The sequence below is a fragment of the Mauremys reevesii genome, linkage group 1, assembly GCF_016161935.1.
Source record: "Mauremys reevesii isolate NIE-2019 linkage group 1, ASM1616193v1, whole genome shotgun sequence".
Classification (NCBI taxonomy): domain Eukaryota; kingdom Metazoa; phylum Chordata; order Testudines; family Geoemydidae; genus Mauremys; species Mauremys reevesii.
In genome coordinates, this window is record NC_052623.1 from 62,722,499 (window position 1) to 62,746,249 (window position 23,751).

A 23,751-nucleotide genomic window follows, 5' to 3' on the forward strand; every position below is an offset into this window, starting at 1 on the left:
TTTTGGGTGTGTTTTGATTTGCAAACTACATATTTTGAGGTAGTGTGAGGGTCCCCTAAACAAAAAAGACATTTAACATACCCCCCTTTTAAAGGCATGGCAGTATTGCACGATGGGTAGGTATTTAAATTGCATGAGTTTGATTCAGCTCTGGTATTGAGACTGACTAAATCTAACTAACTACATAGATATATATATTTCAAACAGACTAAAATAAAGTATAAAAGAAAAATCTACATCTGAATTCAGTGACTACCCTAACTATGTAACTATAAAGACTACAGTAGCTAAGAGGACGCTGAGGGTGTGCTCCTCGCTCCCATGGAAGGTAAGAAGGAATTGGGTGGAGGTTGGGGCCATGCTGCCGTTTATGCCATCAGAAGAGGAGTGTGAAAGCATATAGGGGGTATGTAACAACCCCAATAGACACTGCTAGGCAAAAAAAATTGGAACTCCTATGAGTGGGGCACATGTGCAGCAAGACCAGGATGCACATGTACAGATACTTGAAGAACCAATCCTTTTGGAACCCCACTAAAAACACCCTCATTCAATGATGATTCCCCATTAACTACTTTTTGAGATCTATTAATTAGCCTGTTCTTAGTCTATTTAATGTGGGCTTCATTTTGTATAGTGCTATTTTTTTAATAAACAAAGAGGAAGCAGAACCTTGTGGGGAATGCCATAGTGTTTTCCTGATTAGAGTGCCCACAAAATTTTATGGTTTTTAGCTTGCAGCTTTACCTTGTACAAGCCATGTGAGCAGTTCTTAAAAGCAAGCAACTCTTTATACCCATACATCACTCTCTCTCAATTTCTCTAGTAGGAACCAATGTGAGTGAGCAGATTGCTTAAAGTCATTGGGTCACGGAAAAAGAGGATTAGCGAGTGAATGACTTTATAGTCTGGTGGTTACACAGGAGTAGGATACTCAGGGACCACTCCCCTGATCCAATTACTTTAATTATTTATACATAATTAGTGGAACTGTTTCAACAGAATAGACTGAGGGAACCTCACATCAAAACATCCCATAGCTCAATGATTAGAGCATTTTCCTGAGAGGTGGGAAACATCCTGTTCAAATCGTTTTCTCCCCACCAGGCAGATAGGAGGGAATTGAATCCCGACTCCACACATCCCAAGTGAGTGGTTTAACTAGGGTGCTAAAACTTATAGGGTGAGCATGGGAACCAGCACCACCTCCTGTGGTGGCCTGATTTTGAATGGGACCTAATCTGGTGTGCAGCCTCAGAGCATGCCTACCAAATTGGGCCCCACAGGCAGGGGTGAAAGTAACTTACAGGACTTAACAGTACTGCTGGAGTCCTGGGGGGCGTGGCCTCATCCGGAAGAGGCGTGGCCTCAGGCGGAAGAGGCGGGGCCTCTCAAGATTTAAAGGCCCTGGGGCACCAGCTGTGGCTGGGAGCCCCAGGGCCTTTAAATCAACCATGGGCTCCCAGCTGAAGAGGTGGCTGGGAGCCCCCTGGGGCTCAGGGGCAAATTAAAGGGCCCAGGGCTCCGGCCGCCACGGGGAACCCCGAGCTTTGCCGGGCTGGGGCCGGGATTTAAAGGGCCTGGAGCTCCTGCCGCTTCGGGGAACCCCCGAGCCCTTTAAATCCTGGCCCCAGCCCGGCCGCCAGAGCCGTGGGAGGGATTTAAAGGGCTCAGGACTGCCCGCAGCTGCGGGAGCTCTGAGCCCTTTAAATCCTGGCCCCACCCTGGCCGCCAGAGTCATGGCTGGGATTCAAAGTGCTCTGGGCTGCCCGCAGTGGCGGGGAGCTCTGAGCCCTTTAAATCCCGGCCCCAGCCCAGCCACCAGAGCCGTGGCGGGGATTTAAAGGGCTCTGGGTATACATCCAGGTGGCTATAGGGCAGTAGTAGTGCCTATACCTAGGAAGGAATACTGCAGAGAGGGATCTGGAGGGTCATAGTGGATCACAAACAGGGGCCTTGGCTACACTGGTGCTTTACAGCGCTGCAACTTTCTCACTCAGGGATGTGAAAAAACACCCCCCTGAGCGCAGCAAGTTACTGCGCTGTAAGCTAATCCCCTCGGGGAGGTGGAGTACCTGCAGCACTCAGAGAGCTCTCTCCCAGCGCTGGTGCCGTGACCACACTTGCACTTCAAAGTGCTGCCGCGGGAGCGCTCCCGCGGCAGCGCTTTGGAGTTTCGAGTGTAGCCAAGCCCTAAATATCCGTGAACATCCAACATTTTTGTAACACTGTTCCAAAAAAAAGCAAACATCATTCTGGGATGTATTAGCAGGAGTGTTGTAAGCAAGACAAGAAATAATTCTTACTCTACTCCTTGCTGATTTGGCCTCAACTGGAGTATTGTGTCCATTTCTGGGCACCACATTTCTCTAAACTGGAGACAGTCCACAGAAGAGCAATCAAAATTATTAAAGGTCTAAAAAACATGACCTATGATGGGAGATGGGAAAAACTGGATTTGTTTAGTTTGGAGAAGAGGCGACTGAAAGGGGACATAACCTTTTATGTACTTAAAAACTGTTACAAGGGAGAGAGGAAGGGAGAAAAATTGTTCTTGTTAATCTTTGAGAAGCAACGTCAACAAGGGCGGTGTAGGTTTAAATTGTATATTAGGAAAAACTTCCTGTCAGGATGGTTAAGCACTGGAATAAATTGCCTCAGGGGGTTGTGGAATCTCCATCATTGTAGATTTTTAAGAGTGGGTTAGACAAACACCTGTCAGGGATGGTTTAGATCAGGGGTTGGCAACCTTTCAGAAGTGGTGTGCCGAGTCTTCATTTATTCACTGTGATTTAAGGTTTTGCATGCCAGTAATACATTTTAACGTTTTTAGAAGGTCTCTTTCTATAAGTCTATAATATATAACTAAACGATTGTTGTATGTAAAATAAATAAGGTTTTAAAAATGTTTAAGAAGCTTCATTTAAAATTTAATTTAAATGCGGAGGCCCCCGGACTGGTGGCCAGGACCCGGGCGGTGTGACTGCCACTGAAAATCACCTTGCGTGCCATAGGTTGCCTACCCCTGGTTTAGATAATATTTAATTCTGCCATGTATGAAGGGGAATGGACTAGATGACCTCTCAAGGTCCCCTCCAATGCTATGATTCTTTGATTCTATGTCCAGAGGTTGACACGTAGGCACTTAAGGAACTTTTACAGAAAAAATTAGTTGCTGAGTGAGTTTACGTGCCTACAGGGTTGAGCAGCAGCCAAGTGGGAGGGGTTATGGATCACAGTGGTTCCTAAAACTGGGATGCTGGCACCTAAATCGTGGGGCTAGGTGCCTAAACACCTTGTGGATCATCTGGAGCTGGGCCCTACATCCCACCCCTAAGTAGTGCCCCTCCCATTTCTTGTTGCCAAAGCTGTTTCCTTGGCACCCCACAGCATTTTGTTTCTTGGGGGGGGATACATTGTAGCCCCCCACCCACATTTGGAGCCTCTCTGACTTGGGCTTCACCCACCATTTCGACCCTGGGAGCTGGGAAAGTGTTGAGAGGCGCTGACTGTACCCCAGAACCCAGGGGATGCCCCCCCATCCCCCATGGCACAGGGTGCGCCCTGGTAACATCCATCCCTGAGCCTGCAGCCAAGAGCTGGTAGCCCCCTAACAGGGCCAGACGGCTGGGGGAGCCGGGGCTAGTTCTCGCCCGCCTTGCTCTCTCCCCATTGGCGCTCCGGGGGCGGTAGGGCGGGCATGCCCCGGGCAGAGGGGCAGGCTCCCCGCACGCAGGCACTGGCAGAGCCGGGCCGGTCCGCTGAGGCCGATACCCCCCTGGCTAGTGGGGTTTAAAGGCTCTGCCGCAGCCAGCCTGTGTACGGTGGGAGGCGCCAAAACGCTCCCTCCCGCCTCCCCCACGGGCTGAGGAAGCGCCTAAGCAGAGCGGCACCTACCCTGGTCTCACTGACAGGAGGAGGAGCCGCTGCCTGGGTGGAAGGTAAACTATGGGCGGGGGGGGTCCTGCAAGCGCCTCACGCCCCGACTTGGGCTGCGGCGAGAGAAGCCTGCGCGCGCCTTGCTCTGGGGACAGGCGCTGAGGCCGCGGCGCGGCGGCCGTTAGCGTGTTGAGAGCAGCAGCGCAGAACGTTCAGTTTGACAGGAACGTTTCCCCGCCCCCTCTCGAGCCGCCCGCTGCTGCGCCAGCGCCACCCGAGGGGGTGAGGGAGCAACGGTCGCGACACATGGGCGTGGGTGGCTGGGCCGTTGCTGGAAGGCGGGCGCTGGAAGCTCAAGCGGTCATCTCAGCCTGTCTCGCTCGGGCCTGGCCTCGGCCTGCTACAGCAGAGAGCTTCTTAGGGAGCCCCGCCCCTTCAGCGAGGGGAGAGTCGCAGTGGCTGGGCCGCACGGTCAGTGAGCGGATCTGCGGGCAGCCCTCGGGGCCGTGTTTCCGGGGTGCCCGGCCCTGCCATGGCGGGGCGCACCGCCAAAAAGGGTGTCGCGTGCAGGGCTCCTCCCTGGCAGGAGGATTTCGCTCCTCCAAACCAACCGCTTCCCAGTTCGAAGGTGCCGTGTGAAGTGGAGGCCAGGAAGCCCCTGCCACTGTGCTAGGGAGGCACTGGGATGCATTATGGTTACAGCGGCTCAGCCTAATTCTCTGCCTCTGCACAGGAAGGTGAGGGGCTCTGGGCCGTTGCAGCACCTCACTGAAAGCTTCTGCCTTTCAGAGTCTGTGTGGAGGAGGCTGCTTGGCCTCTGCCCATTTGGGATGATGTAGAGTGGCAGACAGCCAGTAATGTAACAATATTGTTCCTGTACGTAGCTCTAATACATGTGATTTTTAAGGGAGAGTACTGTTTATTTTTATGTGGCTGATGGTGCAACTTTGTTAGAAGCCCAACTTGAGAAGCCAGTTCTGACTCCACTGTTTGTCAATTTCAAAACAGCCTCTTCCTCATCCCCTTGTAATCCACTCTGCAGTGAAACAGGGCTATAATAATACTGATCTTTGGGGCAGTTATTCTGTTTTTGCTTTAGTACACCTTGCCTATTGCTAAGCACTGTGTAAACTTGCAGCACAATATAAAGGATTTGACTTGTTGGAATTTAACTGTATATTGACTCTCTCGCTCTATTTCATGGCTTTTAGTTGTATTATAGTTCTGTTTCATTGCAGAGTAGATTACAGGTGATGAGGAAGAGGCTGTTTTGAAATTGACGAACAGTGGAGTCGGAACTGGCATCTCAAGTTGGGCCTCTAAACATTTTATAGCATCAGTCACATAAAAATAAACAGTACTTTCCCTTAAGATCAGATGTATTAGAGCTGAGTACAGGAACAATATTGTTACATTATTTTCCCAAAAGGCAGATCTTACATTAATAAAAGATTTATTTTTATTCTGTGACATTTAAGAAAGATCTGGATAAATAAGATTCCTGGACTAATCATAACCCTTTTTCTCACTGCTGGAGTCACTCACTAATTATCTGAAAATGGCCCCATTGTAACCGCAAACTATTCTCTTACATATTAAAATCATTCTTGCATTCAACTCTCACCATCTGAAACACTGCCTTCAAAAAGAATGTTTACTCTTGTAGAAAGAGGTTGTGATATTTTAATTTGAATTTTGTAACTTTTAGCAATATGAGATTTGTCTAATTGTAATTTTCTAGACCTTCAGATATTTACCTGGAATTGTCTGTGGATCTGCTTCTTCAGACAGATCCACAATTTCTATACAAGCTTTGTTACTATTTTCAATAGCCTCTGTACATTTATATTGCCTTTTTTACATTATTCATCTTCTGCTTGGTAGTGATTAATTGATTATCATTTTCTTCTAAAGCCTCACATTTATTACCAAATGTATCTTTAATTTTTGCCACAGTCAAGTAGGCAGAAATCTATTACTTAATCATAGAATATCAGGATTGGAAGGGACCTCAGGAGGTCATCTAGTTCAACCCCTTGCTCAAAGCAGGACCAATCCCCAGATGGATATTTGCCCCAGATCCCTAAATGGCCCCCTTGAGGACTGAACTTACAACTCTGGGTTAGCAGGCCAACGTTCAAACCACTGAGCTATCCCTCTCCATTTGACTAGAGGTGGTTGAAGAAGACAAAAAAATTCTACACTCTGAATATGAATAACTTGCCTCATCTCAGTTTCTGCTACCCATACATGTAAGTCAAGTAATGAAAATCAGTTTATTTAAATCATCTCTCTGACCCTTACTCTTTCTTTTAAGAGTTCTCTTTTTTTTTTTAAAGCAACTTTATTTCTTCTGGCCTTAAATGTAGCACCAGAAACTGATATTTCTTTGTAAACCATAAAAGGAGGGAAAGAAAAAAAAAGGATTTTTCACAACATTGAGTTTTAAAATCTTATTCTTTGCTCTCTTCCTGTCCTGTTGTTTCTTGGGTTCAACATATTAGTAGCCTCTAACATCTTCAAACCATTTCTAATATGTTTGTGATATTTCTAACATGCCTATCAAAGCAGTATCTAAGGGTATGTATATGCTTGGAGCTAGCTAGGATTGTGGTTCTCTGCTTGCATAGACATATGTGCATTAGCTCTCATCAAGCTAGCATGCTAAAAATAGGCTAGCTCCCTGGATATGTGACCACAGGGTCCTGGGATGGGGAGGGATTGCACTCAGGCCAGCTAGCCCGTGCCACCACTCACTGCTGACTGCTCTACTGCAGCTATGCTACTATTTTTAGTGTGCTAGCATGTCTGCACAAGCTGGGAATCGCACCCCTAGGTTCAAGTGTAGACGTAGCCCATATGGTAAAACAAAGATAGCACTGAGCATGCCTTAAAGGGCAATATTTTGACAGTATTCCTTGTTCCTGGTGTGCATATGTATTTTCTTTTGTTTGTTCTTTTCACTATGTGTCTCTCTCTCTTTCCCCCCTCCCCCTCTTCAGTTTCCCTAGCTACTGGTTCATCCTTGGAAAAGGTGTTTTCAGATAGGTGAGTCTTGCAATAAGATGCAGGTTCATTGACTTCCGTGGATCTGTTCACAGGGATCAGCCCACATAATCAATAGTCGGATCAGGGCCTTACATTTGAATACAGTCAGGATTGGGCTCCATCTGATCTCTGACACGATATTCTGCAGCTGAGGTCTTGCTTCTGGAAAAAATAGATTGTGCCCCTAAACCTGTCTTATCCAGGGCCATCCTAATTTTAGCATCCCTATAGCGTGTAGCTGTCTTGCAAGGTAAAGGATGGATATGTGGTATTTGAAGTATCTTAGATGTAGCCTGTAAACTGCCTTTAAAATGAATCTGGAAAGGGACAACCAGCCAGTGGAGATTGTGAATTAGTGGCTCCTTGCCACTGATGCAGTCTGTGATCATTAGGATTCCACCTAGGATCTGCTAGGGGGACCATGTCGGCGGCCACAGGGACGTTGTCCTGATCCCTTTTGTGTCTCCGCTGTGCCTCCTCCCTTGCCTTGGACATAACCTGATTCCGCTCCACCTCAGACAACAGGGTCCTCATAAGGATATTACAGTCGTCCCAATCAGGCTTGTGGCTAGCCAGGCATCCCTCAAAGACTGAAATAAACTTGCTTGGGTTCATGGAGAATTCCCCTGCCTGTACCTTAAAGGCTGCTAGGTCCACTGGGTTAAAAGGCACGTGGGTGTACACTTGCATAGTAGTTGCCTCTCGGGCTTCTGTTCCCTGACGGGCTATTATGGTCTCGGTAATCAACGGATAGAATCCCACAGAGGGGGCACTCTCAGGAACCCGGGGCACCCTGTCCTGATATGGTGGGGGTGTGAAAGCCGAAGGTGACACCGGATCTGCCATTACAACTGTGGGGGGGTTCTGGGGACTAACAGTAGTTACTACCGAACCTGTCGGAGTCAAATTACACTTTTGCAAAATATCTGTTCTATTTCGTAAAGCCATAAATAATTGCGCATTCAGATGTTCATTCCATTTACCCGTTCGCTGACAAAACAGGAGTAATTGAAGGATCGTGTTATAATTAAGTGATCCTTCCGGTGGCCACCTTTCCTGGCTCTCTAGCTGATATTGAGGCCAGTCAACTGTACAGAACCTTTTTAGCTTTCTCTTAGTCATCGGATCCGATCCAAACACTTTCCAATTTGCTAGAATGCATTCTAAGGGCATACACCGTGCCCTGCCTGCCGTACTCTGTCCCTGCCCCATATCCTAGAGTGACACTGGGCGTCCCCAGGTCCTAACAGGCAAAAGTCCAGACCACTGGACTGTTCCTACCTTATCCAAGGGACCGGTTCCACACCATCACCCGCAACTGCTTCTCCACTATCCGAGCGCGTTGCACTGTTGTGCCCTCTGGGGTCGATCAAACCGCGTCTCCGCCGAGGCCCCCGATGAAATCACCGGTGCGCGCTGGGCGTCGGGCGTCGCCGCAATCCGTCGGCCGCCGGGAGGGATCCGGGCAAGGCCAAATTTCAGCCTCGAGCCCCACGTTGGGCGCCAAGAACTGTTGCCGGCACAGAGGGCCCGAGGGGGCAACAGCGGGATTCGTTGCCCGGTGTGCTTCACGCCAATGAACACACCAGCGTGGAGAAGCAGACAAAATTTATTTGAGATCTCAAAGCGGTGCAAGGAGACTGGCACGTCTCAAATCAAGTGCGCAGATACAAGCAGCTTTCCTTTTTTATATTCAAGTTGTTTGCTTCAGCTTAGTTTCCCCCCCCCTTTGTTCCCCCCCTCCTTCCTCCCTCCCCCCTGTAGCAACTACAGTAAGCAACCTTGGCCGCTGCAAGGGTAGCTTGTTAGCAAATTTTCCCAGACCTGTTATCTTGTCCTTCACAGAGGCATGTAGGCTTCCCTTATCACTACCGCTTCAGACTGCCTTGAGCTGTTAGCTGACTGTTACACATTCTGTTTTGCAGCTGCTAGCATTTTAGGTTGGTTAAAGTTCATCATGGAGGAGCTTTGGCTCACTTAGGCCTAGAGCAGGAGGGCTTCATCGACACTCGTGGTCTTCCACCCCCCCGAGTTACCTAGAGTTATGCCTAGTGACACCAACAACAGGAAAATGATAATCAATTAATCACTACCAAGCAGAAGATGAATAATGTAAAAAAAGGCAATATAAATGTACAGAGGCTATTGAAAATACCTTCAGAATGGAATCAAGAAGTATTGGCATAGAGGTTTGGCCCCTCTTTAAGGACATCAGTAGGCCATTAATTATGGCTTTTTCCTCATACTTCTCTCTCTCCCAACTCTCAGCCAGTGGTTATAGGCTCTATATAAAGAAACTGCAGTCTTGTATGTTTTAGGAACCATCCATAGAGACACCTGGGTGTGATCAGTGGGATTCACAAACACTCCAAACAAGTGGGAGGAAAGACTAAACAGTATATCAAAAAATTCTGCTCACAAGGAACACATGTAGAGGGATAATTTATAGAAATTACATTACAAATAGAAATTAGCTCAATGGACCTGGTCAAATATATATAGTAAAATGGTGTTCTGTGCTCCCAATTGGAACTACCTTTGAGTTTGGGGACCCAAACTCAATCTTATCTGTTGTGTAGAAGGCCCATAAGTAACTTGTCTAAGGCCACATGGTGAGTCAAGGACAGACCCAAGATTAGAACGTAGGAATTGCCAGCCCTAAGATCAGTCCACAAGAACATGCTGGCTCTGGAATTATACATTGTAGTTGGGTTCCAGATAGGAGTGTTTATGTGAGAGACTAAAATATATTATATGAATACATCTTTTTGTATATGTGTTTCTATTAAAATAAAATGCTGGTGTGTTCACTTAAGAACTGAGTCTTTAGAATAAAGTTTGCTGTTTCCTGCTCCCAGCCCTCATGTTCTACATAATTTATTGGGAAAACTGAAAGTTAAATTGTGACTAGATCTTAAACCATAGATCATTTTTCCCTGCATCTTTAGGCATTCTCTTATGTTGGTTACTTTTAAGGTAACAAAAACTAGTATGCAAACAAACGTTTTCTGGATACTTGTTTTAAAGTAAGGGATCTCAATTATTTTATGCATATTTTAAGATTTGGTAGATGAGGATCTCTGATAACATCTCAGCAACAGCTAAAATTGTATTTTTCTGCTGTAACTGTGGTTCTTGAATATTCATTATATATATATGTGATTAAAGTATTTTTTTTCTTTTCTGTCTTATTTTGAGTATTTAGTATTTATTTTTCAGCAACAGTAATCTTGCTCTGGAAATCTGACTTCCTAAGAACACACAAGACATGTGGTTACAGATGGATCATCAGTAGTACTTTAAAAATATACAGGTAAAATAATTTTTGACCAAAGTGGTGGCTCCATGTTACACTTTTTTTAAAGGATTCAAATGAAATGGTTACACTGAAATATAATATTTTAGAAAGAACACCTTTCATACAAATATGAAAGTGTATTTTTTTCACTAAACTTTTCTAAAGGGATTCTGATAAAGGAACAACCCCCTTGTAGTTGGGGGAACCTAAGGCACTCCAGGAGGGCTCTGTGCAGGGGCTTGCAGAACAGCTTGCAGAATTTGTCCCCAGAGTAAAACTTCCTCACATATTTAGGGTAAACAAAAAATTTCTGCATGGTGGGGAGGAGTTTGTATACTCCTTTTTCCTGGAAATGAGTTGAAAGGTGTTCTACCTCACTGATCTTCTCTTAAAGATGAAGAAGACGGGAGAGTGGAGAATCTCGTTCCTCCACTGAATTAAAATAATAGTAATTGAAATGGATCATCCTAACGTATGTGGACCTTTACTAATGAATAGAAATGAATTTGAAGACAAAAGCGCCATGCTTTGTTCTAAACATAATCAAATTACAATATTCCAATCCAGTTGATGAATAGCATTGATTTATAGGTTTCAGTTCAATCAGAACAAAAGCTGAGGGGATATTATTGCTCTGTATAAATACATCAGGATGGGAAACACCAGGGAGGGAGAAGAGCTGTTTAAATTACAGGGCAATGCTGGCACAGGAACAAATGGGTATAAGCTGTCCATGAATAAATTTAGCGTGGAAATTAGAAGACGGTTTTTAACCATATAAAGAAGTAAGGTTCTGTAACAGCCTTTCAATAGGAATAATGAGGGTAAACAGCCTAAGTAGTTTTAAGATTGAGTTTGTAAGATTATATGACAGGATTGCCTGTGATAGCAGAGGTCTGGACTTGATGACCCAGGAGGTTTCTTCCAGTCCTATGTTCTTAACCTTTCCAAAATGTAGAGTTCCATATTCACACTTAAATTGGAAAATCTAATCCATAATTCATGACTGTACTCTTAGGAAACCTGTCAGTAGTATAAATTTACTGTATTCTAGGGAAGCCCTAAATGTCTCCTGTGGGACATATGCCAGGGTTGCTAAGGAGAGTTGGAAGACCGGAAGGCTAAATACCAATAAGGTCCAGAATTAGCAAGTTACTCTAAGCATCTGAGTAGTCCCATTGGATTCAGTGTGACTACTTGCATGCTTGAAGTTAGGCACGTTCTTAAGTTAAATGTTCACATATGTGGCATCCTTCACAAACATAATGTACTACTGTTTGTTTGTGCATTGGCAGCACACGCAGTTTCTAATCAGGATAGATGCCCTGTTGTGTTAAGTGATATACAAACAGTGGAAAATCCAGCAGACAAGCATAAAGTTAACTGCTTCTGTTTTACCCTATTATGAGTGGAAAAAGGAGAGAGGGGGAGATGAGACGAGGCTAAAGTGGAAATAATAGAGTATCCTATGAAACATAGGATGAAAGTCACATTGGGCAAATGAAGATAAGCTCTTAACATATGTTTAATCTCATTATGTTTGAGATGTTAAATGCATAAAATCAAGAAATTCAAAATGATAGTTTCCAAAGTAGGTGTAATTCATTCATTTTACATATACAGCATTTATATTTGCTGTTAGATGTATACCTTAAATGTAATATGGCTAAGCAATAGTTATTGTGCCATTTTAATTTTATTTGGGATTTGTTGTTCTGGAGAGAATAGAGTTTTTTTTACCACTATATAATTCGATTCCATACACACTTCAAATGTATATCTTTGGCTTGTGTATTAGTTTACAGATTTTGAAATTAGAAGTATGTATGTTTAGCAGAAAGGTAGCTAGCTCTCTAGAGCTTCTTTTGATGCCTTCTTTAAGGTGTAGTACTCACCTAAGAAGTGATTTGTAAAAGTGGAACCTTATTACTCAGCAGATCTACTCCCTATTTTTATTCAGAATTCTATTGACTTTCTGTAGTGGAAAAAGTAAGATTGTTATTACTGTCTGACCAGCAGAATCAGCACACCTTTGAGAAAATGAAATAGATTATTTTTTGGCTTGTTCAGTAAATAATTTTTAACACAGTTTCAATAGCCTGGCCATCTGTACAACCTCACTGAGGGCATGAGGGTTGCATATATGTAGTTAAGGGAAGAATTTGAGGATGGGGTGTTGTACTAGTTTATCTGAAGGCTGCATTCGATCTGTACAATCTTCTTCTTATTGTTGATGCAAGAGTTGGAAAGCACATATCTTGACATTCGGATACCAGGTTGAGTTTGCAGAGCTGTCGATTGTCCTTGTAAACTGAGAAAATGTTAAGGGAATCATTAAACAATAAAATCAGAAACCCAAAAAGCCATTTTATATCCGTAAAGTCACTTTTCAGAGGAGAGCTGTAGGGAACAGTATCTGAGGGGGTTATGCTAAACAGGGCATAATATGTGCAATAAACTATCTATTTTACATCATCATATTTTTGTTTCCTGGTCAGCTTTATTCAGCTTTAGAAAAGCACATAACTATCACTTTAAGCATTTGTATTAGCCAAGTTTTAAATTCATTCTTTCTATTAGAGTGCATAAAGGACCTAGAAAATTACTTTAAGCATTAAATACACTTTTTCCTTCCCATTCCGAGTCAGATACCTGAAAAACAGATTTAAAATTTTACTATCCCCCCTCCCCCCCCCCCCCCCCAAAAAAAAACACCATTGGGCTAAAAACTAGCCTGAGAATATTCAACTCAACTTATTGGAAAGTTATCTTAAGCCAATTTCAGGCAGTTTTGAAAAACTTTTCAGTGAGAGAGCAGCAGGCCAGGGTCCCTCTTCGTAATTTTAGAGACCAAATGCCAAGAAGTTTGTCCTGTCCTTGATCTCCTTCTTAACACACACATTTTAGTTGAACTAAAACACTTAAAATGTAGATAATTCTATAACATATAGTCACGAGGAATATGATATCTTGATTTTAACCAAAATTATTTCTCTGCAGGCCGGTGGTACAGGATTAAGTCCATATGGAGGCTGAATCTCCTGTTTCCCATGGAGTCACTGGCAAGGTCAGAGTTGAGCATCACAGCAGAATATGAGTTTATTTTGTGCACGTCATCTACACTACTTGTAGATAAAGAAGTTTAGTTGGCTGCATTATAGTAGTGCTGTACTAAAGGTTATGAGAGTATCACAAGACCAAGAATTTAGATAAGCAGCATTTCTCTCACAAGTGTTAATGTTCTTATCTGATTCAAGAGAACGTTAAACAGAGGAGCAGTATATTTTCATTAAGTAGTTTGACTTGTTCCGCTGGTCTACAGAATCACTTTAATTTATCATGAAGCTCCACACTAATTGATTCCGGCCTAGTGTTTTGGCAACGCGCATCTGTAGGAATTAATTATTCTACAGTGATGTGATAACTTTCCCCCAGCCATTTTTTTCATCCTAGGAGTATAAAACTGAATAAAACACTTAATTCAAGTTTGGGAGCATAATAGTGAATTTTTAAAATTAACTATCCTAGAAAGAAAACTGGGCTAGCCAGTTTCTATATGGGCTGTTAAGATCAGATGGTTTGAAGAAGTATTGAATGATCCAAGCCTGCACTGGTTGTGGAGCAGTGAATATGAAAACTACGTTCACAAAGATAAAATTTCCCCTAGTGTTTGGACGTGCTTGCAGTGTTGGTCTTTAAACTCCTCAACAGCACAGTGGGTGGGCAGTCAGAGAGAGTCCTTCTGCTAATATCTTCTTCAAGTAGGTTCTCAATGTCAGGTGTGCATGTGACCCATGCGTCTTTGATTGGAGATTTTTGGTAGCAATGCTCATATGGCCTGCACATGTGTCCTACACAACCTCATGCCCTGTATCCAGGATGTATAGAGCTGCTCGGGCAACCTCCCCATCCCCTAGTTCCTTCTCAACACTTTGGTCTGGGATGGAACATTTAGCACGCCTGCTTCTATTGTTCAAAATTTAGCTTCTGCCTTTAAGTTTAGTTAGTGCAGTTATTTACTTTTATACTTTTTATATGTTTCATTTTGTGTGAGGGGCTTGTTTTATACTTCTGATCATCTAACCTTACCCAATCATCACCATAACATCGGATGTATCTCTTTTGGACCGGAGAAGGGGTTGCATTTAGGGGGACACACTATTCAGGGCAAATGGTCTGCCCAAGAAGCGCTTTTACACATCAGTCTTTTGGAGCTGCGGGCAGTCAGGAATGCTTGTGTTCACTTCTTGCCATTAATCAAGGGGAAAATCTGTGAAGGTCATGACAGACAACATAGGCTGCATGTTCTCCATCACCTGTCAGGGAAGGGGGGGGAAGATCCTTTTCTCTTTTGTAACAAAACAATAAAGCTGTGGAACTGGTGTATAGCCAATCATACCCTCATTTCAGCCACTTACTTTTCAGGTGTACAAAACACCATGGATGACAATCTCAGCAAGCACTTCTTCCAATATTACAAATAGGGGTTGGACTCTGATTCTTAGTCACATATTACTGACCTCGGGGTTTCTTTGTCACCATCACCAACAGGAAGTACAAACAATTCTGCTTGAGCAGAGGATTGAGCCTCCATTCACTTGAGATGCCTTCTTCGTTCCGTGAATTAAGGGTCTCTTGTATGTGTTTCCGCCAACATATTTCGTTCTCAAATTGGTAAACAAGATTAAGCAAGATAAAGCCAAGACCACATTAGTGGTTCCAATGTGGCCCAGACACGTCTGGAACCCTTACTAGATTCACTTTACTGTCTCTCCACTGTTGACTCTTCCGTCCATTTCCCATCTGCTCTCTCAGATCTCTGGTCAGACTCTCCATTCCAGTCTGGGAGTTCTTCATTTCAAGGCTTGGCTGCTCAATAGTTCTCAGGAATAGACTCTTCCTGTTCTGCACACGTGGTATTAAACAACAGGAAAGTGTCTACCCAAAGTACTTACCTTCAGAATGGAAGAGATTTCAACACTGGTGTGTCCGACAACAATTTTCATCCATTAATTCTTCCCTCTCTGCTAATCTTGACTATCTGTTGGAATGATAAATTTCAGGATTATCTATGAGTTCCATCAGGGTTCACTGGTGGCTATAAAGGCCTGCTGTTCCTCTGTTGAGGGATTCTCAGTGTATGTTCATCCAAGGGACTGAGAAACCTTTTTTCTTACGTTAGGTTGGCCAGTCCTGTATAGGATCTAAACTTGATAATTAATTGTCTTACGAAACCCCCCTTTGAGCCAATGGCCACTTGTACCCTTCTTCACCTATCCATGAAAATGAACTTTTTGGTGACCATCTCTTTCCCCCAGAAGAGTCAGGGGATTTAATGGCAGATACAGGCAGTCCTTGACTTTACGACGTTTAAGTTATGACGAATGGCACTTATGATGTTTATAAATTGTCATCGTGTTTTGATTTTTATGATGTTGGCTTTGACTTTACGATGCTTGATGCGACATTGTTCCTATGGGAAATTCGAGTTACGACGTTTTTGACTTGAGATGCGATATTCAGGAACCAATTGTGTCGTAAGTCCGAGGAGTGGCAGTACTCCTTTTACACTATTCCTCAAGGACAAAGTTTGACTATGACTACATCTTAAGTTCCTTTCTACCGTGACTTCTGCATTTCACATCCACCAAGTCATCCATCTCCCAAGTTATTTTCCCGAACCCACACCAGTTTAAGGAAGATGCTGCCTTCAACACTTTGGACATTAGGGGGGCTTTATCTGGACAGAATCAAACCATGTGGAAAGTCTCACAGGCTATTTGTTTTGATTGTGAACAGATCCAAGGGATCCACAGTCTCCACCCTGAGTCTCTGGAGGTGGCTTTCAGGATGTATCCTCATATTTAACCTCCTCCTAGGATGTTAGCTCATTCGATGAGATCTCTGTCTACATCTGTGGTGTTACTTAAACATGTTCCTGTTGAGATTTGCAAGGCTACGACCTGGACTTCGATACATACCTTTTCCAAACATTATGTGGTGGTTCATTTTTCTAGATCAGTTTTGTCTTCAGTATTAGACTCAGCTCTGATGGGGAGTATGGAAGGTAAGGAGATAAAAAATTGAGAATAAGGGAGCCACAAATATCATCTCAGTCCCTTACTGGGTCGAACTTATCTGTTAATTTCTAAGACAGATTTGTAGTTAATTCATGGGTGTTAGCAAATTGTATTAAAGCATCTTTATTTTTATATTTTACAAGGATTTTAATATAACAATATTTTTATTGGGCAGTTTTGGTAATGCTTTTTTTTTCATTGTTTCCTATAATGTATGATGTTTAGTTTTGTAAGTAATGTTAAAGAAATGCTGTAATTTTCATTACTTTTTACATAAGGGTATCTTTGAGTGTCTCTAGACTAGGGATGTTATTGAAAAGAAAACCACACTGTTATTTGTTCTGACCCATCAGCTGGGCAGATAGGAGAGAACTGAACCACAGATTCTAAATCAGGGGTCGGCAACCTCTGGCACGCGGCTCACCAGGGTAAGCACCCTGGTGGGCCGGGCCAGTTTGTTTACGGCAGGTTTGGTCGATCGTGGCTCCCACTGGCCGTCCCAGGTCTATGGTAGTGGCAGGAAGCCGCGGCCAGCACATCCCTTGCCCGCGCCGCTTTCCGCTGCTCGCATTGGCCTGGGACGGCAAACCGCGGCCAGTGGGTACTGCGATCGGCCGAACCTGCCGACACGGCAGGTAAACAAACTGGCCCGGTCTGCCAGGGTGCTTACCCTGGTGAGCCGTGTGCCAGAGGTTGCTGACCCCTGCTGTAAATCTTTAAGAAAAGAGTGTCTGTTTTCGAGAAAGCCAGGAAATGTATGCAGACGGAGGTAAATCTTGGCTGTTCTTTAGAATTTCAGGCTACATCACATCAGCAAATGCAGCTTGGAGAACAGTCGGTGACATTGTGAAAAGCAGTCACTTTAAGAGTCTGTGATAATTTAAAAAAAGAAACAAACAAAACTAAAAAACTGCACATCAACCAAATATTGCCATTGAAGTATTACCATTCTGACCTAACTGGACAAACATTTCATTGGTTTTGTGTCCATAAACAAATGTTAAACAGTACCAAACAAGGAATGCAGAGCACTGAGGAAGGCATTTGGCCAATGTGTTTATTTATAGATGCATTCAATATTATTTTTACTTACTGTTCAGTGAATGTCTTTAGGTGAGGTGCATTGAAAAATAAATGTCTTTTAATCAGTTCTTCTTTGAGTAGATGCAGACGTGTATTCCAAGTAGGTGTGTGCGCGTGCCAGAGGTAGAGACTTTTGCCTAGCAGTACCCATAGAGGGCAGTGCTTGTGTCTCATGCCTGTAGCCTCTCCCCGGCTATATGAGATGGCGCTGCTCCGAGTCCCCTCAGTTCCTTCTCACTGTCGGCTGTAGTCGGAGCTCTCTGTGGTTGTTGCGTCACAATCTTGCAATTTATATTCTAAGCCTAGTATTATTGAATATAGTTAATAGTCAGTAGTGTTAGAGTAAAAGTTATAGACTATAGCATAGTTGTAACGGTAGTTCTCCTCTGGGATGCAAGCATTGCACTTTGTGTGAATTAGCGCTTCCCAACAGTGACCCCCACATGCTGTGCTTGCTCTGCCTTGGCAAAGCCAAGTTTAAAGAGTGCTGTTCGATCTGTAGGTCATTTTAAAAAGAGGACTCAAGTGACACAAGACCTTTGCCTGAAGCAGCACCTGCTTGAACAGGCCATGAGGCCTGACCCAGTACTGAGGACTTCCTTAGGCTGCAGATTGCCCTCCAGCTTGGAAAGTGCTGCTGCTTCCCGTTCTGGGGCACAGGCCTTTCTGAAGAAGTGCAGGAATTGTTCTCTGCCGTGAGCACCAAAGAAGAGGTCGCATATGATGGATTGTGAGTGCTCCAACTCCCGAGGTGACTCTTCTGGTGCCGTCTCTGGTGCACAGGATGGCATGGGTGCCTCCGACCCTTCCTAGGTAGAGGGTATGGAGGGCAGATACCTTGTACTGTTGACTCTGGTTCCAGCCTCTGAATGTCTGTTGAGTCTGGTGCCAATGGGAAGAATGCTGGTAGCGACAGTGTCAGTAATGTTGGCGTAACAGGCTACAGTGGACTTCCTCTGCCTTTCGGTCCCGACATTTGATTGCGGTTCAGACACTATTTCAGAAGGAAGTCTTGGTGGAGAGTTGTTTGTGTTTGCAAGTTTATACAACAAATTTGTTATGAGGTCATTGGCTTGTGCTAAATGGCAGGATTTTATCCTTATTCAGAAGACTTTTTTATACTTACATGTGGAAGTCTAAATGATAACTAAATTCGTATAGATTATATATTTAGTGATCTGAAGCAGTGTTGAAACAGATACATCTAAAACCACAAAGGAGGATTATAATGAAGCCTTTGTTATTTCAGATGCCTGAAAATAAATTTGGATATTTTTCAAGCGCAAGAGTGTTCTTGGGTAGACTTTTAAAGGAGTTTTTCTTTTTTCATCAGTAGATTTTGTAACATAATGGGGATTATGAATTTTTAAAAAGTTTTTAATATCTTGTAGTATATAATCGGGGAGTTATATGATGAATAGGTTTGAAATGCTTGTTTAAAAATGAATATTTAGTAATAATTGTGGGTTTTTTAAAATATCTATTATAAAATCCTTTCCCTTGCCTACCTCCCCTTAATAAAGGACTGAATGCTATTTTAATCTCTCTGATGGACTAATTTGTATGCAGTACATATTACTTTAAAACATTTTATTTGACTATTTTAGAATTGTTGGCTTAAAATGAAATCTATTTAAGTTCTCTCATTTAAAAACTAATACATAAAAAAATAAGAAACGAGGTGAAATCCTCACTCTTTTTTGCCATTTACTTTAGTGGAACTAGGCTATTACTTAAGGTTTTATTGTTTGCCACAAATTGTAACTAACATCCAGATTAGACTAAACTGAAACACTAGGTCTTTACAAATATTGCAGAGATGTCATAGCTAAGAATTTGAAATAAATAAATTGGTGGTTTTCATCAGGGTTGATTTGATTTAAATCAAATTGATTTAAATCATGATTAAAATTGATTTAAATCACTAGTCAGGAAGACTCTATTTAATCATGGATTTTTACATAAAAGTGCATTCTTGTTGGTTGTTATAACCTTAATACAGGTGTCGGCAACCTCTGACATGCGGCTTGCCAGAGTAAGCACCCTGGCGGTCTGGGTCAGTTTGTTTACCTGCCGCGTCGGCAGGTTCGGCCAATCACGGCTCCCTCTGGCCACGGTTTGCCGTTCCAGGCCAATGGGGGCTGCGGGAAGCCACAGCCAGCACATCCCTCGCCTGCGCTGCTTATGGCACTTATGATGTTTATAAATTGTCATCGAGTTTTGATTTTACAATGTCGGTTTCGACTTTACAATGCTCGATGCGATGTTATCTCTGGAGACACAAATCCACAGTTTGAGAGCTGTAAAACTAAGCATTTCTGATGGTATCTTCTAGACCAGAGGTGGTCACACTACGTCCCACGGGCCACATCTGGTCTAGTCACTCCCCCGTCCTTGCAGAATACCCCCAGAGCCTCAGCAGGTGATAGTCTCCTATGTGTGTGTGGGGGTGTAAAGTTTGCTCTGGCTCCTGCACAGGGCCTATTGTGCACATGTATTCCCCATGGAGAGGGGCAGGGGAAATCCTTTATGGGTCCTATGCATTAGCTGGCACAAAGGGGCCACAAGCCATGGGTGAATTCCCCTATTCAGTAGCATATACTGCATATAGTTTCACCTTTAATGGAGTTTTTCAAGCGCTTATGACCATTATTTAGACCTTCATTTAGCAAGGCACTTAAGCATGTGCTTAACTTTCATGACAAATAGCTACATTGACTACAGTTGGGCTATTGTCATGCCTCTAGTTAGACATGTTCTTAAGTGTCTTACTGAATAGTGGCTGCTAACAAACATTGTTCTTAGTGCTGTACAGACATTGGAAAGAAAGCTAGATCCTGCAAACTCTTACAACCAGGTGTAGTCCCACTGAAGTAAGACTTAGGCTCCAAAGCCCATTGAAATCAATGAATGTCTTTCCATTGACTTCAGTGGGCTTTGGATCAGAATCTAAATGTTTGTGGAATAAGGGCCTAAATTAGTCATAGATAATACAGTTCAACCATGCATAACATATTGAAAGGGAAAACCATTAATTATGTTCGTCATAGTCCAAGAAACATAACATTGAACTTAAGCTGCACAAGCTACGTCCATAAAAATAACTTCTTGTTCCCTCTTGGAAGCAAGGGAATTTAATTTCAGAAATATAAATTTTGGAAAACTAGAGACAGAACTGATTGTCTCAGTATGTCTACACATTATTTGGTGCTTTTCTCTATTTTTTTCTTTTGGTCTTTATCATGGTGTGTATGGATTCTTTTTTAATCACTGTCCGTCCAGAACCTACTTTTGAAATAAGACATTGTTTTGTGCTTGAGCAAGAAAGTAGTACCCTTTCTTATCTACTGTTTAATTTTTCTTTAGATTTAGCCCTTTCATTGTATAAAGTTGAACATTTTCCTTTTTTCTAAATATCTGATATCATTTTTTAATCTCAGCAGGTGATACATACTACTTTCTTATCAGCCCTGAAGATGTTGGATGTTGGAAAATGGCCAATTTTTGCTCTCTGCTCTCAAGAAGAACTGAAGTTAATTCGTCAAGCCTGTGTATTTGGCAGTGCTGGTAATGAAGTGTTGTATGCAACTGAAAATGATGAGGTAATTATCAGAGAAAGTGTATATTAGTGGAATATTATTTGGTAACTATTTGATTCATTATTAATTCAGGATAGATTAGTGGTGAAGCCAGAATTATGATAATAGACCCTGGAGAAGTATCATACATTAATTATTGAATAAAGAAAGTTTAGATGGATTATTTTTCATTTAAATGGTAAATCTTACACTGTAATAAATAACTTGCTACATTAACAATAAGATTTTATAACAGGTGTTTGTGCTTGGCACCAACTGCAGTGGCTGTTTGGGAACAGGCGACATTCAGAGCACTATTGAACCACAGAAATTGGATACTTTATGTGGCAAAAAGATAGCCTGTCTGAGCTATGGAAGTGGTCCTCATGTTGTTATTACTACTGCAGGTAATGTGTGATGAGAATATTGTATTTTTAAAATGTGTGCCTTCTTCAGTTGGCCTGATAATTTGTGAGAGACCTGAGTTGTGAGAGTGAAATGGACAATCCTGCTTCTTAGACTGATATAGTATTAATGAAAATGCAAGGGTATAGATTCTGTGGAAGGATTAATAATTATTCTGTAGTTCATATCCAAATAGATATCTGATGAAGTGGTACATCAAACATTTGTTTAACCTTCCTGATAGGATGCTCTGGCTCCTAAAACACTTCAAAATATACTTTTCAAGGATACAAGGTGGAGATGCATATTTCAAGAATACTACTACTACTACTAATTTATATGTTTTAATAGTATTATTTATTAATAAATAATGACAGTGTCATCTGAGGAACTCAAAGTACTTTACAAAGAATGGAAAGTATCATTATTTTGCTTTTGATGAGAAAACCAAGGCACAGAGACAAATTACTTGACCAGGGCCAGAAGTGGCAGAGCTAGGAATAGAATTCAGGTCTCATCTGACTCCCATTCCTATGTCCTCTCTTCTGGACCACACTACCTCCTATCACTTTCTTTTAAAGTGATTTTCTTGGTATTGCCCTTTTAGACATTTATTGAACACTGGGGGAATAATAGCATTCTTGTGTACACAGGACTAATAGCCTAGGGGGCATATAAATACTTAGATAGGAAGTGTGCACCATTGTTGAACTTGACTTTTTCATTTTCTGTCATCTTGTGATGAATCGTCATTAGATAAGTAGATGTTTTAAAGTTGATTTTTCACACTTTTATTATAGAAGGAGAAGTGTACACATGGGGCCATAATGCTTATAGTCAACTGGGCAATGGTACAACAAATCATGGTTTAGTTCCCTGTCAAGTCTCTACTAACTTGGTAAACAAGAAAGTAATTGAAGTCGCCTGTGGCTCTCACCATTCCATGGTGTTAACATCTGATGGAGAGGTGAGAATACTTAGCATAAATCTGCATAAACCATGTTTTTCCTTTGTATGGAATTTATATAGGATGCCAGAAATAGAAAGACATACAATGCCTAGCACAATGGGACCTGGTCTGGCTGTCGTCTAGGTGCTGCTGTGATATAAATATTTAATAATAATAATTGGAAGATCTGAGGTCTATCAATGTTTGTCCACCTACAATTGCAGGAAGTTACTTATGGGATAGCTGATCCTAATGAAAGAATAGCACTTGGTATTGCAAAGGATGGCTAAAAATATCTGTGACCTCTCTCACTATGCCCTGCTGTGAAAATTTGTTCACACCATTAAATTTGGCAGTAAATTAAACTCCATGCATATGTGGAAGGATCACCATAATTAAATATCTAAATCCATTGAGGTACAAAGTATTGTCCTGTTACACTCTGAGTATTGTTGGTGTCCAATTACTTGTCCTATTTTGTTTTCTTCCAGTAACTCTGTAGACAAAGAATCACAAGTATACCCCACAAGATGCATTATTTTTGATAGTAGGGAAGGATTTCTTCTTGTTTTTTTTAACTAGTCGAGCATTAGAAATCAGAGTTGAAAGGCGTGACAGATTTCTGGAAGAAAATAAAAAAGGAAACAAACATTTCTGTGTCTTTCCTAGATGCACAGAAAATAATTGCTGCAGTCCTGTAATCCACATACGTTTAGAACGTATGTTTTTTTAATATGTGCCGTTTATATAACTTGGACATTTGGTTAAAGTAATATGTTACAGTCTTATTCTGTTAATGATTCTTCTATAACAGGTGTATGCATGGGGCTATAATAATTCAGGACAGGTTGGATCTGGTTCAACAGCTAATCAGCCAATTCCTCGAAGAGTTACCAGCTGCCTACAAAATAAGATAGCTGTTAATATAGCTTGTGGACAGATGTGTTCAATGGCTGTTGTAGAAAATGGGGAGGTAAGGATGTTCTTAAAGTTAAAGTTAATTTTTCTGACTGAATTTTATTTTATTCAACATTATTGGCTACAAATTGTTGATAGTATATATCTTTGCAAGCACTATCAGTTAAAACTGCTGAGAAAAGTAATATTAATCTGTAACTTCCAAAATCTGGTAATCTGTATTGTTATAAGAAAGTTTTCATCAGAAATTGTCATACTTGTTCCCACTGTCCCCACCACACACATAAACATATCATCTGAGAGATACTTTACCCAAATTAGCTAAATTTACCCCTTTCAGAACAAATCTCTGCAGTAAACGGAAAAGAATTCATTTAAAATTAATTAATTACATTCTTTTAAGAATAAATATTTGAACCCAACATTAATTTTTGAGACTCTAATCCAGTGGTTCTCTAACTTTTTTAAGATGACCCACCAGCTGTATTTTGTCTTTTTTGCAATCCACATATA

At 42.1% G+C, this 23,751-nt stretch overlaps 1 protein-coding gene and 1 long non-coding RNA gene across 14 annotated transcripts in view; one reads left to right on the plus strand and one right to left on the minus strand.

Annotated features, from left to right (window-relative positions):
• The window catches only part of LOC120395439, a 36,244-nt gene extending 32,176 nt beyond the window's left edge, over positions 1 to 4,068 (minus strand). Inside the window, exon 1 of the long non-coding RNA XR_005592630.1 lies at positions 3,898 to 4,068. This is a non-coding gene — a long non-coding RNA (uncharacterized LOC120395439). The remainder of the gene's footprint in view (positions 1 to 3,897) is intronic.
• Positions 165 to 23,751, plus strand: part of RCBTB2 (RCC1 and BTB domain containing protein 2) — a 122,082-nt gene continuing 98,495 nt past the window's right edge. For 9 of the 13 annotated variants that reach the window (XM_039519855.1, XM_039519857.1, XM_039519859.1 and 6 more), the window contains exons 1-7: positions 4,170 to 4,350; positions 10,147 to 10,240; positions 13,226 to 13,292; positions 20,829 to 20,990; positions 21,223 to 21,373; positions 22,172 to 22,338; positions 23,135 to 23,293. In XM_039519855.1, the coding sequence (XP_039375789.1) occupies positions 13,251 to 13,292; positions 20,829 to 20,990; positions 21,223 to 21,373; positions 22,172 to 22,338; positions 23,135 to 23,293 (681 nt within the window). In that variant the 5' untranslated portion in view covers positions 4,170 to 4,350; positions 10,147 to 10,240; positions 13,226 to 13,250. The other 4 variants (XM_039519850.1, XM_039519849.1, XM_039519851.1 and 1 more) reach the window with 4 other exon arrangements.